The sequence below is a fragment of the Dipodomys merriami genome, unplaced genomic scaffold (assembly GCF_024711535.1).
Source record: "Dipodomys merriami isolate MVZ:Mamm:240054 unplaced genomic scaffold, mDipMer1.0.p SCAF_92, whole genome shotgun sequence".
Taxonomy (NCBI): Eukaryota; Metazoa; Chordata; class Mammalia; order Rodentia; family Heteromyidae; genus Dipodomys; species Dipodomys merriami.
The window spans coordinates 3,175,554-3,190,418 of NW_027206535.1; the positions used below are offsets into that span (position 1 = coordinate 3,175,554).

Here is a 14,865-nt window from a genome sequence, read left to right on the forward strand (position 1 = left end):
CCCACCCCCCGTGTAGGCTGTCCCGCCCCTTAGGAGCAGAAGAGAGATGCGATTGGGACACCTGGCTGCCCATCATCCGGAGCTTGCTTTTGCTCAATGCTATTGGTAGCCCGGGAAAAGACCATTCCTCCGTGGTCGGCTTATTCCTCGTCCAGCCGGCGCCACCGCGGAAGCTGCTATTGGCTGAAACCCCGGACTGCGACTGCTCGCTTCCGGCGCGAGGCTCAACGATTCTCCCCCGCCCCCCTCGGTCGGCCTCAGCCTTCCCGCCCCCACCCCCGCTCTTCCACCATGGCCGCCTCAGTGTGGTGTGGGAAGAAGCTGGTCCTCGGTGTCCTCCTGTAGCGCTACGGCTTCACCTTCACCCCCCCCCCCGTAGGGCCTGGATCCAAAGGAGCCTCGCTCCCCGAGTCCTTGAGGCCCCAGCCGGGAAGGTTTCCTACCCCGGCCTCAGGAGCAGGACTCTTCGCCCACCCCACCCCCCACCTCTGGAGGCAGAAACTTAGGGCTTTCCCTCCTTCTGGTAGGGTCCGAAGCCAGAGAGAGGGTCCCCCTCCATTGCTGCCGGGGCGGCAGCCTCGCCTGCGTTTCCCTCAGAGGCACAGACAGACCTTTCACCGTCCTGGAGAGCTAACGGCTTTCCCGCAGGCAGCAGCCCTACAGGACCCGCCGCCTGCGCCCCTCGGCAGGAGCGGCCTTGGGGAGGCGGGAGGAGCGCGGAGGCCCAGAGCCCGGGCCCGAGCCTTCCCCTCCTCCGCCGCTTCTCTCTTGCCTCCTGGTCCCTGGCCCATCCGGAGTTTCCCATTTCTAGGACTTTTCTATCCATCCACTCCCTGACCCTTTCCCGTCTCCTGGTTGCAGCCATGGACTTACAGAAGGGAAAGGGGGCAGCAGCAGCTGCTGCTTCAGGAGCAGCGGGAGGTGGAGGAGGAGGAGCGGGAGCAGGATCCCCAGGAGGGGGGAGGCTGCTACTTTCAACCAGTTTGGATGCCAAGGATGAGTTAGAGGAGGTAGGTGTGGGGGGTGGGCAAGGGAGTTAAGGAATTGGGCCGAGGAGGGATACCGGAGCGGAGACGGGGTGGGGGTGGGGAGAAGAGGCCTGCAAGTTTGTTTTCGCTTCCCCCCCCTCCCTCCCTCCCGCAACGCAAAAACACTCTTTAGCTTCCTGCTCCTGAAGGAAGAAGTGTGGGTCAATTTCCTGGACAGGTTGTCATAGTAACAGCAGCCGCTAGCATGAAAATAGATGGGGAAGGGGAGGTGTTGGTTTCCTAAGGGATAGATAGCATCTAGATTTGCCGAGTATGCATTTTTATTTCTTTCCACATACACACCACAAGGTATCTTAAACAATAACTTTCATACTCAGCTCAAGTAATCAGTTGAGAAGTAATGTATAGTGTCTGAGTGTGTGTGTGCTGGTGTGTGAGGGTTGACAACTGATAGTAGACTTTGGCCCCCTCCTGTTAGATGGCATCTTTGACTTGGCCAGTGATTTTTTTCCCCCCTGGCCCTAGGGCTTGAAGTCAGGGCCTGGGCGCTGTCTCTGAGCCTCTTTGTGCTCAAGGCTAGCACTCCTTCCTTCACTTTTGTTGTCCCTGACCTCCTAGAGTTAATCATGTAGCCCTTGTCACTGCTCACATTCAAGGAGACTCCAGAACTGAGACATGGTTAAAGAACTGTTGAGAAAGCTGAGTTAGAGGTGTGGCTCAGGTGGTAGAGTGTCAGCCCATGAGCAAAATCGTTAGGGACAGAATTTGAGTCCTGGTCTCCAGCCCAAAGAAAAAAGAGAAAGCCACTCAACTCTGGTTTCCTGGTTCAGGATGAGCAGGCCATAGCCCTTCTCTGCCTCTTTGACATAAACCATACATATATAGGTGGTTGTGTAAATCTATGCATTTAAAGGTCTTCTTTTTTTTTTTTTTTTTTTTGGTGTGTGTGTTTGCCTTTTGTCTTCCCCTCTTCCCCAGTGCTGGGGTTTCAGTTCAGAGCCTTGCACTTCCTAGGCAAGTGCTCTGCCACTTGAACCATGCCTCCAACTCATTTTGCTTTTTCTTGAATTTTTTTTAGATCAAATTTTCCCTGGGGTGAGATGGTATCTAAATAACTTTTCCCAAAGCTGGCTATCTTTTGGACTGCTGGCCTCCTAATTTCTGCCTCCTGAGGAACTGGGATTACAAGTATGAGCCACTGCACTGGACACTTTGCTTTTTCTGTTTTATCACCTAAGGGTAGATATCATTAGGAATATAAACAATACTAAAAACAATTTGCTAAATATATTGATCCACGCTTGTAATCCCAGCATTCAGAAGACTGAGGCAAAGGAGCAGGAGTTTGAGGCCAATTAACCTTTTTAAAAATTTTTTTGGTGGGTATCGGGATTGAACTCAGGGCCCCAGCACTGCTCTTGAGCTCTTTTTGCTCAAGGCTAACGCACTCCTACTTTGAGCCACAGCGCTACTTCCTGGACAGACTTTCCTGTCTAGTCTGGCTTTGAACTGTGAGCCTTAGGTCTCAGCCCCCTGAGTAGCTAGGTTTACAGGCATGACCAGTTTAACTTTTTTTTTTTTTTTTAATAGAAATGGCCACTTTGGTTGTCAGAAGTATTGAGCCCCGTGTTCTAGCATTGGAGCTGTAGGGTTCTACAAAGTCAATGTTTTACAGCCTTGATCCCTTTACCAATTTGGATGGAAAAGACCAGATATTGATGAAAATCTGTTTATTCCCTATCCTGTTTCCTTTTTTTTGGGGGGGGGGGCCCAGTCATGGGTCCTGAACTCTGGGCCTGAGTGCTGTCCCTCAGCTCTTCAGCTCAAGGCTAGCACTCTACCACTTCTGGCTTTTTTATTTTTTCTGCTTATGTGGTGCTGAGGAATCAAACCCAAGGCCTCATGCATACAAGGCAAGCGCTCTACCACTGAGCCACCTTCCCAGCCCATATCCTGATTCCTATAAGGGTCATCATGGCTGAGAGTAGTATGGCACCTTTTTTTTTCTAAGCAGTAAATGAAATGATGTGACAAGAGGAGACTACAAAGAGAGGAAACATTAAAAAATACTTTTTTAGACTTTGAACATGAACTTAGAAGGATTTCCAGGAAGAAGAGGGAAGAAGGATCTTGCTGTCTCTCTTTGCTGATCTCCATGGTGTAACTATTTCCCAACTTTCCTGCCCCCACTTTCCTTCTTTGCCGTTTGTTCCTTGCATTTGAACTTTCCTACAAACTTCACCATATTATTTTTTCCCCTAAAAGGTATAGTTTTGTTATCCTCATTAGTACAGGATGTCTTCCCCATTAGTCCAAGATGTGTCTTAAGGGCAAGACTTGAGTCCTTTGAGTCTCCTTACAGATCTCTGTATACAAATTATCAAACCCTGATATTGACTGACTGGCATCTGCTTGTTCTGGCTTGGTAATTTTCCATCATAGGACTCCTTATTGCAGAGGTAACAGAGGTAGCTTTTTGACTACATACACTTGCTGTGTGTTGAGTGATAGGAAAATAGGACGGGGCAGATCCAAGGTCTGCTTTCCAGAGCTTATCATCTGCAGTCTTAAATTACCACTCCCACAAGGAGGCTTAGAAAAACAGATTAGGGCCACCCTGTGAAGAGCAGGGGTTATTCTAGTTGGGTGTGATTAAGAAAGGTCCTTTAGAGGCCTGGAGTATAAAGCATTCATTGGTCAAGAGCATCCCTGACAGGGTCTGTGACTCTTAGGCCCAAGGGACTGTTTGTTGTATCCTTTCTTCTCTTTGGCCCCATTCTTCCTTTGAAGGCAGAATTCTTCTTGCCCATCTTCATCCATTTTGGAGAGGGAATGAGATAAAAATAGTTCCAGAGATTGGAGAAGTTTAGAACATGTAGTTCCTACTCTCATGAGCATTCATAGCTCTCTGTTATTCCTTTGCCAAGGAAGGACCAGTCACCACTTTGAGATCAGGCTGAAAGCCAGATTTTTGTGGTACCAAGGTTTGAACTCAGGGCTATATGCTGTCACTCTGCCTTTTCTACTTATGGCTGGCCATGCCTGTAATCCAGCTTTTTTGATGATTAACTGAAGTTTAATTTTTCCACTCATCACTTAAGCCAGGCCTCTAATCCAGCATTTTTGCTGATTAATTGAAGAGTCTCATGGCCAGGCATTGGGGGCTGAGATCTGAGGATCCTGGTTCAAAGACAGCACAGGCAGGCAAGTTCATGAGACTCATCTCCAATTGATCACCAGAAAACTGGAAGTGACGCTGTGGCTCAAGTGCTAGCCTTTAGCAGAAAGAGCTCAGGGACAGTGCCCAGGTCCCTAGTTTAAGGCCCATGACTAGTGGGGGGAAAAGTCTGGTGGACTTTTCTGCCCAGACTGGCTTTGAACCTCAGTCTTCAGATCTCAGTCCCCTGAGTATCTAGGATGACAGACATGAGCCTCCAGTGCCTGGCTGAAGTAGAACTTGAAGCTATGGATAAGAGAGTTAACATTTGTTCAGGCTATGTTCCTGCCAGCTTTTTCCCCAAGGAATAATTGATAATGTTCTCAAGGAATGGGCTTTGAGTCATTTTTCCCCCTTAAATCATTATTTCACATACAAGTGACTCTTAGTTGTGGAACATAGGTCATCCCTCAGAATTGCAGGAGCTCCAGGTCTGCTAGAGAACACCAGAATCTGACTTAGGTTTCTTTTTTTTTTTTTTTTTTTTTTTTAGTCAGTCATGGGGCCTGAACTCTGGGCCTGGGCGCTGTCCCTCAGCTCTTCAGCTGAAGGCTAGCACTCTACCACTTGAGCATCAGTCCCACTTCCGGCTTTTTCTGCTTATGGGGTGCTGAGGAATGGAACCCAGGGCCTCATGCATGCAAGGCAAGCACTCTACCATTGAGCCACCTTCCCAACCCTTGACTTAGGTTTCTCTCTTTTTTTTTTTTTTTTTTTGCCAGCCATGAGGCCTGAACTCTGGGCCCAGCTCTTCAGCTCAAGGCTAGCGCTCTACCACTGGAGCCACAGCGCCACTTCCGGCTTTTTCTGTTTATGTGGTGCTGAGGAATCGAACCCAGGGCCTCATGCTTGCAAGGCATGCACTCTACCTCTGAGCTACTTTCCCAGCCCCTGACTTAGGTTTCTTAAGTTAGCTTCCCATATAGGAGCATAGGAAGGTTGGCTATACTTGGAATCCAACATATTCAATAATTCCTTCATGATATGAGTCCTTGGGGATTGTGCAGGTTGGACCATATCTTCTTGTTCAGTAGATGATAGAATTTAGTTCAAGGTCACTCCTCATAAGGGAACAGAATATTTCACCTGGCTGAGGAGTAGTAATGGAAAGAGAGAGAGATCTTTCTAACTGGAGTCTCTCCTGTTAACTTCAGGCACATACTAGCATATAGGAAGGTTTCTTTCTTTGTATCTAATGCTGTTGTCATAGTCAGGTAGTCTCAGAAAAATTAGTTCAGGAGCTCCTAGGGATGATAAATATTTACTCAGTCTTCTGAGGTGCTGTCATAGAAGGCTTATTCCAAACAGCTGTTCTGCCAGCAATTGTTGGCAGCTGTATGTGTGATTTCATTTTTATTAAGGGCCTCCAGAGGAAGGAATGGGGAAGAAGGGTTCTGTTACTCAGTTGTAGAGATCTAGCTTTCTGTGATTCTCTTTGAGGGCGCATAGTTCTTTTGTGGCCCTGAATGATTTTTAATTAATTTTTCCATCCTGTTTGGACAAGTAATTTCTATAGGAAGCATAGTATCTACTTCTGTTGCCTGGAATGGATATCACATTTTTTTCTTCATTGAGTTTATCTACTCATCCAAATTCTGGACTCTCCTACTTTCTGCATCCTTAGCGGGGCCTCCCTGTTTCAAGAGGCCACTTTTCTCCTTGACTGGGCAGTATCTGATACAATTGACTCATGCCTCTGAGCAGAGCTTCAAACATCAGGGAGGAGCCTAGAGAAACTGTGTTCAATCCAAAGTCTCGTGAGTGTTAAATCACATCCAGACACTGCCAGCTCATAAAGCTGTGTAGCCAGCTTTGCCAAGATCTCAATATAGGGTCATCAGTTAGGCCTCTTCCTTATCCCCTCCCTTTTCCTCCTCTCTTAGAAGGCAAAGGTTTACAGAGGGTCAGTAGGAGAGGAAGCTTTTCAGCCTGGTTAGGCACTTATCCATGTCCTGCAGTGGGTGGTTGGTTTTCAGGAATCTTTGAGGACATGCTGAAGTAGTGACAAGGGGCTAGAGAGTCTGGTCCCTATGGATTAGATGTGTACAATTGTTCAATTTCCCTACCAGTTGAATAGATTCTGATTAAGCAGGATGGGTGCCTTGTGTTTTCACAGGTTATTTAAGCTTCAGAACATTCTCGGGATAGACATTAACTCATACAAGATGAGCCTAAGGCTAGGTAATTAGCACTGGTGGGTTTTTTCTATTCCATGCTTTCTGGTTTGCATTGGTTAGCTGCTGCTTGATTTCTCTTATCTCTCTATGTTGATTCCATAGAGATTTTCCCTGGTAGGAAGCAATATCTAGAATTCCACTCCCCCTGCCCTCTCCCCCCCCCCCCCCCCCCATTTTGCTCATTTACTATCTTCCTGATTTTGAAACTGCTTGGTTTGGGGTCTTAGCAAGAAGGTCTAGACCAAGCAACTGGAATAACTGACCCATCAGTCTGTAATAACTGACTTGGATAGAAAGGAGTGAGATTTCAAAAAAGAGAAACCCAGCCTGAGTTTTTTCCCCCTTCCTCAGGGGAGATTGGACTAGGTAATGAGGAATATCAGAACTCCCAGGTAATGAGAGTCACAGCTCAGTTTTCATGTGATCTCACAGCTTCTTTTCACAAGTACACAGGTGCTGTTTATTAAAGCTGAGCTTGCTGATCTGACCTAATTTGGGAGATTGAACTGATGTTAGTGTAAACTTGTAATACCTTTAACCCTGGTCTTATTTTAGGCTGAAGTTTTGTAGCTATCAGAACTTTTTGTCTTAAGACAAGTCTCTGATACCTTATGTTCTTACATAGGATAGACATTGACAATCTCATTGTAAAGATCCAAGGAGAAACATAGTTATCTTTCAGGCCAAGACAGCTTTTCCATCCTCCTTACTTGTTTGTTTCTCAAAACACAGCTAAAGAAATACCTTAAGCATCTCTCAGCAAGTTTGTTTTGTTTTTGTATTTCCAGGGCATGAGCCTGGGGCCTCTTGTTTAGGCCTATGTTCTGCTACTCATGTTCTACTATTACACTGCTAACCTCTTCCTCCCCCCACCTCCATTTATAAAGTATTTTGAGACAGGGTCTCTCACTAAATTCCCCAGGTTGGCTTTGAACTACCTACCCTTTCTTCACAAGTTGAGGTATTATAGGCATGTACCCCCACAGTTTCAACAAAGTTCTGTGGTAGCCTCTAAAATCAAACAAGTAAACCAGTCTACTTTTATCCTGGTTTTGTCAGCATTATAATCATTGGGAATTGGCTTTCTTAAAACAGTTTTTAGATTAATCTTCATCATAAAGTTTTAAAAGCCTCAGGAAATAGTTTAGGTATTGATAAAGAGAGTTCTCTGTCTTAACATGAGGTATATTTTCTCAATATTGTATCAATATGTAGCATTTTTTCAGTATAAATGCTTTAGAATAGGCCCCACTGTCTGAATCTCTACAGAATATTAGGCAGCTACCTTTGAAATAAGTGACCCTTGGATTGGCTTTAATGCAGCTTTGTTTAACTGGAGAAGTTGGCAGGTTTTAGTTTGGCCTTTTGTTCTCTGTCTCTCCTTTCCTCATACTTTTTGATTTAGCAGTGTGGTGGGGATGGGTCAGAGGGAGCAATTCAACTGTGAAAAAGTAGAATATTATTTCCATGTAGCTTATCTTTCTGTTTCTATTACCTAGCAGTACATGGCAATCTTGTTTTATTCCCTCCAACTCCTTCTAGATTATTTTGAAGCAAGTCTAAAATGTCATTTCATCTTTAAATACTTCATATGATTGTATAGCTTAAGGCTTTTTAAAAAAAATCATAGTCTGAGTGTTACTCTCACATCTACAAACATTAATAATACTCTTCTTCAAGCTACCTTATGGCCTCACTTCTGTCCCCTGTAGGGTTTTCTAGAAGCTCAGGTTCCTTTTTGTTGTTGTTGTTGTTGGTCGTGGGTCTTGAACTATGGGCCTGGGTTCTGTCTCTGAGCTCTTCAGCTCAAGGCAAGCCCACTACCACTGGAGTCATAGTGCCACATCTGGTGTTCTGATGGTTAATTGGAGATAAGAGTCTCACAGACTTGGGCTGAGAATGTGACTTAGTGGTAGAGTTGTTTGCCTAGCATGCATGAAGCCCTGGGTTTGACCCCTCAGTACCACAAACAGAAAAAGCCAGAAGTGGTGCTGTGACTCAAAGAGTGCTAGTCTTGAGCAAAAAGAGCTCAGGGACAGTGCCCAGACCCTGAGTTCAAGCCCCAGGACTGGCACAAAAGAAAAATAAGAGTCTCATAGACTTTTCTCCCCTGGCTGGCTTTGAACCACAATCCTCAGATCTCAGCCTCCTGAGTAGCTAGGATTACAGGTGTGAGCCACCAGCACCTGACTCACTATTAATTCTTCGATATAATCAATATTAGGTCACTTTTCAAACTGTTCTTTTTATTGTTGTTGGTCATGGGGCTTGAACTCAGGGCCTGGACACTGTCCCTAAACTCCTTTCACACAAGGCTAGTGCTCTACCACTTTAAGCCAGAGTGTATTTTCGGTGGTTAATTGGAGATCAGAATCTCACAACTTTCCTGCCTAGGCTGGCTTCAACCAAGATCTTCAGATCTCAGTTTCCTAGGTAGCTAGGATTACAGGTATGAGCCACTGGTACTCAGCTCAGATTGTTGATTGTATCCTAAATTCTTTATTGTTCAAGTTAATAATTGATATGATGCTTTAATTTTGTTTTGGTTCATTAATTTTTATTTTTATTCTTATTTATTTTTTATTACTTATTTATTTATTTTTGTTCGTGGTGCTTGAACTCTGGGCCTGAGTGCTGTCCCTCAGCTCTTCAGCTCAAGGCTAGCACTCTACCACTTGAGCCACAGCGCTACTTCCGGTTTTCTGGTAGTTTATTGGAAGTAAGAGTTTCACAAACTTTCCTGCCTGGGCTAGCTTTGAACTGTGATCCTCAGATCTCAGCCTCCTGAGTAGCTAAGATTATAGGCGTGAGCCACCGGCGCCTGGCTCTTGATTCGTTAATTTTTAATAACTAAAATAATTTCAAATGTAAAGAAAAATTATACAGGGTCTCGCTGTGTAGCCCAGATGGCCTTTAATTTGAGATCTTCCTGCCTTAGACTCCTGAGTGTTGGGATCACAGGTGTGTGCCACCACATGTGGATATTTTATTTTGAGATGGAGATCATACCATGTGGTTCAGGTTGTGGTCAAACTCTGGCTTCAAGTGATCTTTCCACCTTAACCTCCTGAGTATCTGGTTTTATGGGTACACAAGCTTATCTGGCTCACTTCAAAGCATCTTAGAGGCACGTGGTACCAGTTTGTCTCACCACTGGTGATAGTTACTTAGCTAACGATGTGTCTTTAGGTTTTCTTTTTTTTTTTTTTTTTTTTTGGGTCCGGTCGTGGGGCCTGAACTCTGGGCCTGGGTGCTGTCCCTCAGCTCTTCAGCTCAAGGCTAGCGCTCTACCACTTGAGCCACAGCCCCACTTCCGGCTTTTTTCTTTTTGCTTATGTGGTGCTGAGGAATCGAACCCAGGGCCTCAGGCATGCAAGGCAAGTGCTCTACCACTGAGCCACCTTCCCAGCCCCTCTTTAGGTTTTCTTACATTTATCATTTTCTTTTTGAAATTAATAGGTATTTTAAGCCTATGTAAATATATAATTTCTTTTGCAAGTTTTACTACTGGTTTTAGCATACATCATAATACTTAGTAGAACCGCATTTTTTAGTTATCATTCTATTATAAAGGAACACGTTTGTAGCCAGGAGCCAGTGGCTCACACCTGTAATCTTAGCTACTCAGGAGGCTGAGATCTGAGGATCAGAGTTCAAAGCCAGCTCAGGCAGTAAAGTCTGAGAGGCTCTTATCTCCAATAAACCAGAAAACTGGAAGTGGTGGTGTGGCTCAAGTGGTAGAGGGCTAGCCCTGAGCTGAAGAACTGAGGGACAGCACCCAGGCCCAGAGTTTAAACCCCATGACACACAGATCAAAAAAAAAGAAGAAGAAAAGCACATGCCCATTTTGGAGCTTGAACTCAGCTTCATGCTTTTGCAAGGCAAGTGCTCTACCACTGAGCCACCTTCCCAGCCCAACTTCATGCTTTCGTTTGGCTTTTTGATGCAGGGCTGGTGCTCTACCACTTGAGCAACACCCTCACTTCTGGCCTTTTGCTAGTTAATTGGAGATAAGAATCTAACAGGCTTTTCTGCCTTAGTTGGCTTTGAACTGCTATCCTGAGATCTTAGCCTCCTGAATAGATGGGATTTTAGGCAAGAGCCACCAATACCTGGCTCTTTATCTTTCCTTTTTTTTTTCTTTCCTTTTTTTTTTTTTTCCTGTCTGGGCTTAGAAAGATGATCAGGTTGGGATTTTTTCTTCTTAAGTTTCTCCCCTACATTTTTTTTGGGGGGGGTCCGGTCGTGGGGCCTGAACTCTGGGCCTGGGCACTGTCCCTCAGCTCTTCAGCTCAAGGCTAGTGCTCTACCACTTGAGCCACAGCACCACTTCCGGCTTTTTTCTTTTTTCTTATGTGGTGCTGAGGAATCGAACCCAGGGACTCATGTATGCAAGGCAAGCACTCTACCACTGAGCCACCTTCCCAGCCCCTCCCCTACATTTTTTGTTGCATCAATTAGTTGTACCAAGGGGTTTCATTTTGCCATGTCCATATATGTATACAATGTACCTTGATTAGTTTTACCTCCTCTGTCCTCATCCTCCAGATTAGAATTTTTTAAAAAAATTGTTTTGGGGCCAGAAATACTACACATTTAATTTGTTCTCACCCCTCCCCAGAGGTTGGAAAGGTGTATGAGTATTGTGACGTCAATGACTACTGGTGTCTCCGAGAGAGAGGCCAACGATGCCCTCAATGCGTATGTAAGTATTGTGTTTCCCTCACATCCAGTTCACTTCTGGGAAAGTATTAAGACCTAACCATGGGACTGAAGTTTATGTTAGGTTTCCATCTTAATTTCCAAACTGTTTTCTCTTACTTTAGGAAATTAGCTCTTGGATTCTTATGCATCTTTAAGTCACAACTTTGCTTGCTTTTGTTGTTGCTGCTGTCTCTCTCTCTCTCTCTCTCTCTCACTCTCCACCCTTTCTCTTTTGTACAAGTCCTGGGGTTTGAACTCAGGGCCTAGATGCTGTCCCTGAGATTCTTTTCCTCAAGGTCTACCACTTGAGCCACAGTGCCACTTCCAAATTTTTCTGAGTAGTTTATTGGAGATAATCTAATAGACTTTCCTGCCTGGGTTGGCTTCAAACCATGATCCTCAGATCTCAGCCTCCTGGGTAGCTAGGGTTTTAGGCATGAGCCACCAGGACCTGGCTTCTCGTTGCCTTTTTTAGAGGGTCTTGCTTTATAGCCTCGATTAGTATTTAATTTGGTATGTAGCCCATGCTGACCTCAAATTTACAAATCCATCTGCTTCAGCCTCCCAAATGCTAGATTTATAGGCTTATACCACCAATTTCAGTTAAATAGCAATTTTATTATTATTTTTATTTTATTTTGCTAGTCCCAGAGTTTGAACTTGGTCTTGTTCAGCTTGCTAGCTTGGCTGGTATTCTAGTATATGAGCCCTGTCTACAGTTCAGCTTTTGCCTGATTTTGAGGCGGGGGTGGGGGGATTGGGGGGTGGGGGGGTCTTTCTTTTACTTTTATTTCTTTTTCTTTTTCTTTTTTTTTTGTCGGTCATGGGACTTGAACTCTGGGCTTGGGTGCTGTCCCTCAGCTCTTCAGCTCAAGACTAGCGCTCTACCACGTGAGCCACACCACCACTTCCAGTTTTCTGGTGGTTTATTGGAGATAAGAGTCTCACAGACTTTCTTGCCTGAGTTTTTTTTTCTTTGTAAGCAATTCTCACACAAATGTTTTTATATTTCTATCAATCTGTGTGATGGAAATGATTTTATTTATTTACTTTTTATGCTGGTTCTGGGGCTTAAACTGAAGGCCATTCAGGATGCTGTACCTGAGTTTTTGTGCTCAAGGCTAGCGTTCTGCCACTTGAGCCACAGATCCACTTTGGGCTTTTTGGTTGTTAATTGGAGATCATAGACTTTCTTGCTTGGGCTTGCTTGAATAATGATCTCAGATCTCAGCATACTGAGAAGCAGGATTACAGGTAAGCCACCAGTGCCCAGCTTCAAAATGATTTTAAATAGCGCATAAATGTAAGAGTAATCTTGGTTACATTGTAACTATCTCCAAGTTTTGCCTGTTTATTATCATAGATTATTCTCCAGGACTTGAACTCAGGCCCTCATACTTTCACTTGGCTTTTTTGCTTAAGAGTTACACTTCCTCAGGAAGCTGAGATCTGAGGATTGCGGTTCAAAGCCAGCCCGAGCAGGAAAAGTCTATGAGACTCTTAGCTCCAATAAACCACTCAGAAAACTGGAAGTGGCACTGTGGCTCAAGTGGTAGAGCACTAGCCTTGAGCTGCCCAAGCCCAGAGTTCAAGCCCCATGACCAACAAAAAAAGAAAAGAAAAAAGAGTTACACTGGTTACCTAAGAATCTCTGGACTGTTCTGCCTGGGCTGACTTCTAACTACCACTCTCAGATCTCTTGACTCCCAAGTCCCTAGTATTCAGGCATGAGCCACTGGCACGCAGCACTATTATTTTTACTCTGTTTTCACTTTAGAAATCATAGAAATTTCTATGATTTGCTCATAGCTTGGGGAAAGTATGCTTGTTATTCACAGCTCCCTCTACCAAAGGCTGGTTAAGGTTATGGTCTGATAAAAGTTGTGAAAAAGAATTCTTGAGCCACAGCGCCACTTCCGGCTTTTTTGTTTTTGCTTATGTGGTGCTGAGGAATCGAACTCAGGGCCTCAGGCCTGCAAGGCAAGCGCTCTACCACTGAGCCACCTTCCCAGCCCATGGTTGTGAAAAAGAATTCTACCCCCATTGGTTGGTGAAAGCAAAAAGGGTTTAGCTCTTCTTCTACCTTGCTTGTAAAATGTACCTCATCTGTTTTTGTTTTTGTTTTTGTTTTTGTTTTTGGGGGAGGGGGTCCAGTCGTGGGGCCTGAACTCTGGGCCTGGGCGCTGTCCCTCAGCAATTCAGCTCAAGGCTAGCACTCTACCACTTCAGCCACAGCGCCACTTGCCGCTTTTTTCTTTTTGCTTATGTGGTGCTGAGGAATCGAAGCCAGGGCCTCTTGCATGCAAGGCAAAAGCCACCTTCCCAGCCCCCCTCCTCTGTTTTAATAGAAGAAATTACTAGATTTAAGAGTTGGTCATTTGTCATTCATTGTGTGTTATCCAAGAGTCATAGGTATTCTAGGAGAAACTGCTAAAATTTTCTGCCTGTGAATAACAGGTAGCTATTTGTTTTTTCTTTTCTTTATTTTACAGGTATGCAAAGGACCTCCTCAACATGAAGAAATCTGCCTGGGCTTGTTTACTCTTGTCCTTACTGAACCTTCCCAAGCCCAAAAAGTAAGATACCTGGTCTGGACCCTTTAAAGACATAATCCGGGAATATGGTGGAGTTTACTGTCTAACTTGGGTTTAGCAGATCCTTTGACTAAAGCTGAATCACCTTGTGCTCCAGTTACAATTTCTTTTTTTTTTTTGGTCATTCCTGGGGCCTGAACTTTGGGCGTGGGCGCTGTCCCTCAGCTCTTCAGCTCAAAGCTAGTGCTCTACCACTTGAGCCACAGTGCTACTTCCAGCTTTTTCTGCTTATGTGGTTCTGAGGAATTGAACCCAGGGCCTCGTGCATGAAAGGCAAGCACTCTACCATTGAGCCACCTTCCTAGCCCCTGTAATTTCTTTTTTTTTTTTTTTTGTCAGTCGTGGGGCTTGAACTCTGGGCCTGGGCGCTGTCCCTCAGCTCTTCAGCTCAAGGCGAGCGCTCTACCACTTGAGCTACAGCGCCATTTCTGGTTTTCTGGTGGTTTATTGGAGATAGGAGTCTCACGGTCTCTCCTGCCCTGGCTGGCTTTGAACCACGATCCTCAGATCTCAGCCTCCTGAGTAGCTAGGATTACAGGTGTGAGCCACCAGCACCCGGCCCCCTGTAATTTCTTTATTGCAGATTTTTTTTTAACTCATTGTGTGTTTATGTGCATGCGCGTGCATGCACACACACACACCAGTATTGCAGCTTAAACTCAGCTTCATGCTCTCAACTTTCACTCAGAGCTCTACTATTTGAGCCACTTCTCTACTTCCAGCTGTTTGGTGAGTAATGAACTTTGCCAGTCAGGCTGGCTTTGAACTTTAATCTTAGATCTCAGCTTCCTGATGAGCTTGGAATTAGAGGCATGAGCCACCAGTGCCCAAACTTTTTTTTTTGTCGGTAATGGGGCTTTAACTCAAGGCCTGGGAGGTGTCCCTCAGCTCTTCAGCTCAAAGCTAGTGCTCTTCCACTTGAAACACAGTGTCACTTCCGGTTTTCTGGTTGTTTATTGAGATAAGAGTCTCATGGACTTTCCTTCTGGGCTGGCTTTGAACCATGATCCTCAGATCTCAGCCTCCTGAGTAGCTAGGATTACAGGCATGAGCCACCAGTGCCTGGCAAACTTAATTTTTTTAAAGCATCTCTTGAGTTGTGGGAGATTGTTTTTTCTTTCTCATTTCTCTTCTCTTTTCTTAGCTGTTTAGTTTATTGCTTGTGCCTTGCCCTCAACCCTTTT

General features: G+C 45.0%; 1 protein-coding gene across 1 annotated transcript in view; it reads left to right on the top strand.

Annotated features, from left to right (window-relative positions):
- Positions 1-265: 265 nt before the first annotated feature.
- The window catches only part of Ints3 (integrator complex subunit 3), a 47,988-nt gene continuing 33,388 nt past the window's right edge, over positions 266-14,865 (top strand). Inside the window, exons 1-3 of the mRNA XM_070013981.1 lie at positions 266-1,010; positions 11,005-11,088; positions 13,580-13,663. Of these exons, the coding sequence (XP_069870082.1) occupies positions 864-1,010; positions 11,005-11,088; positions 13,580-13,663 (315 nt within the window). The 5' untranslated portion in view covers positions 266-863. The remainder of the gene's footprint in view (positions 1,011-11,004; positions 11,089-13,579; positions 13,664-14,865) is intronic.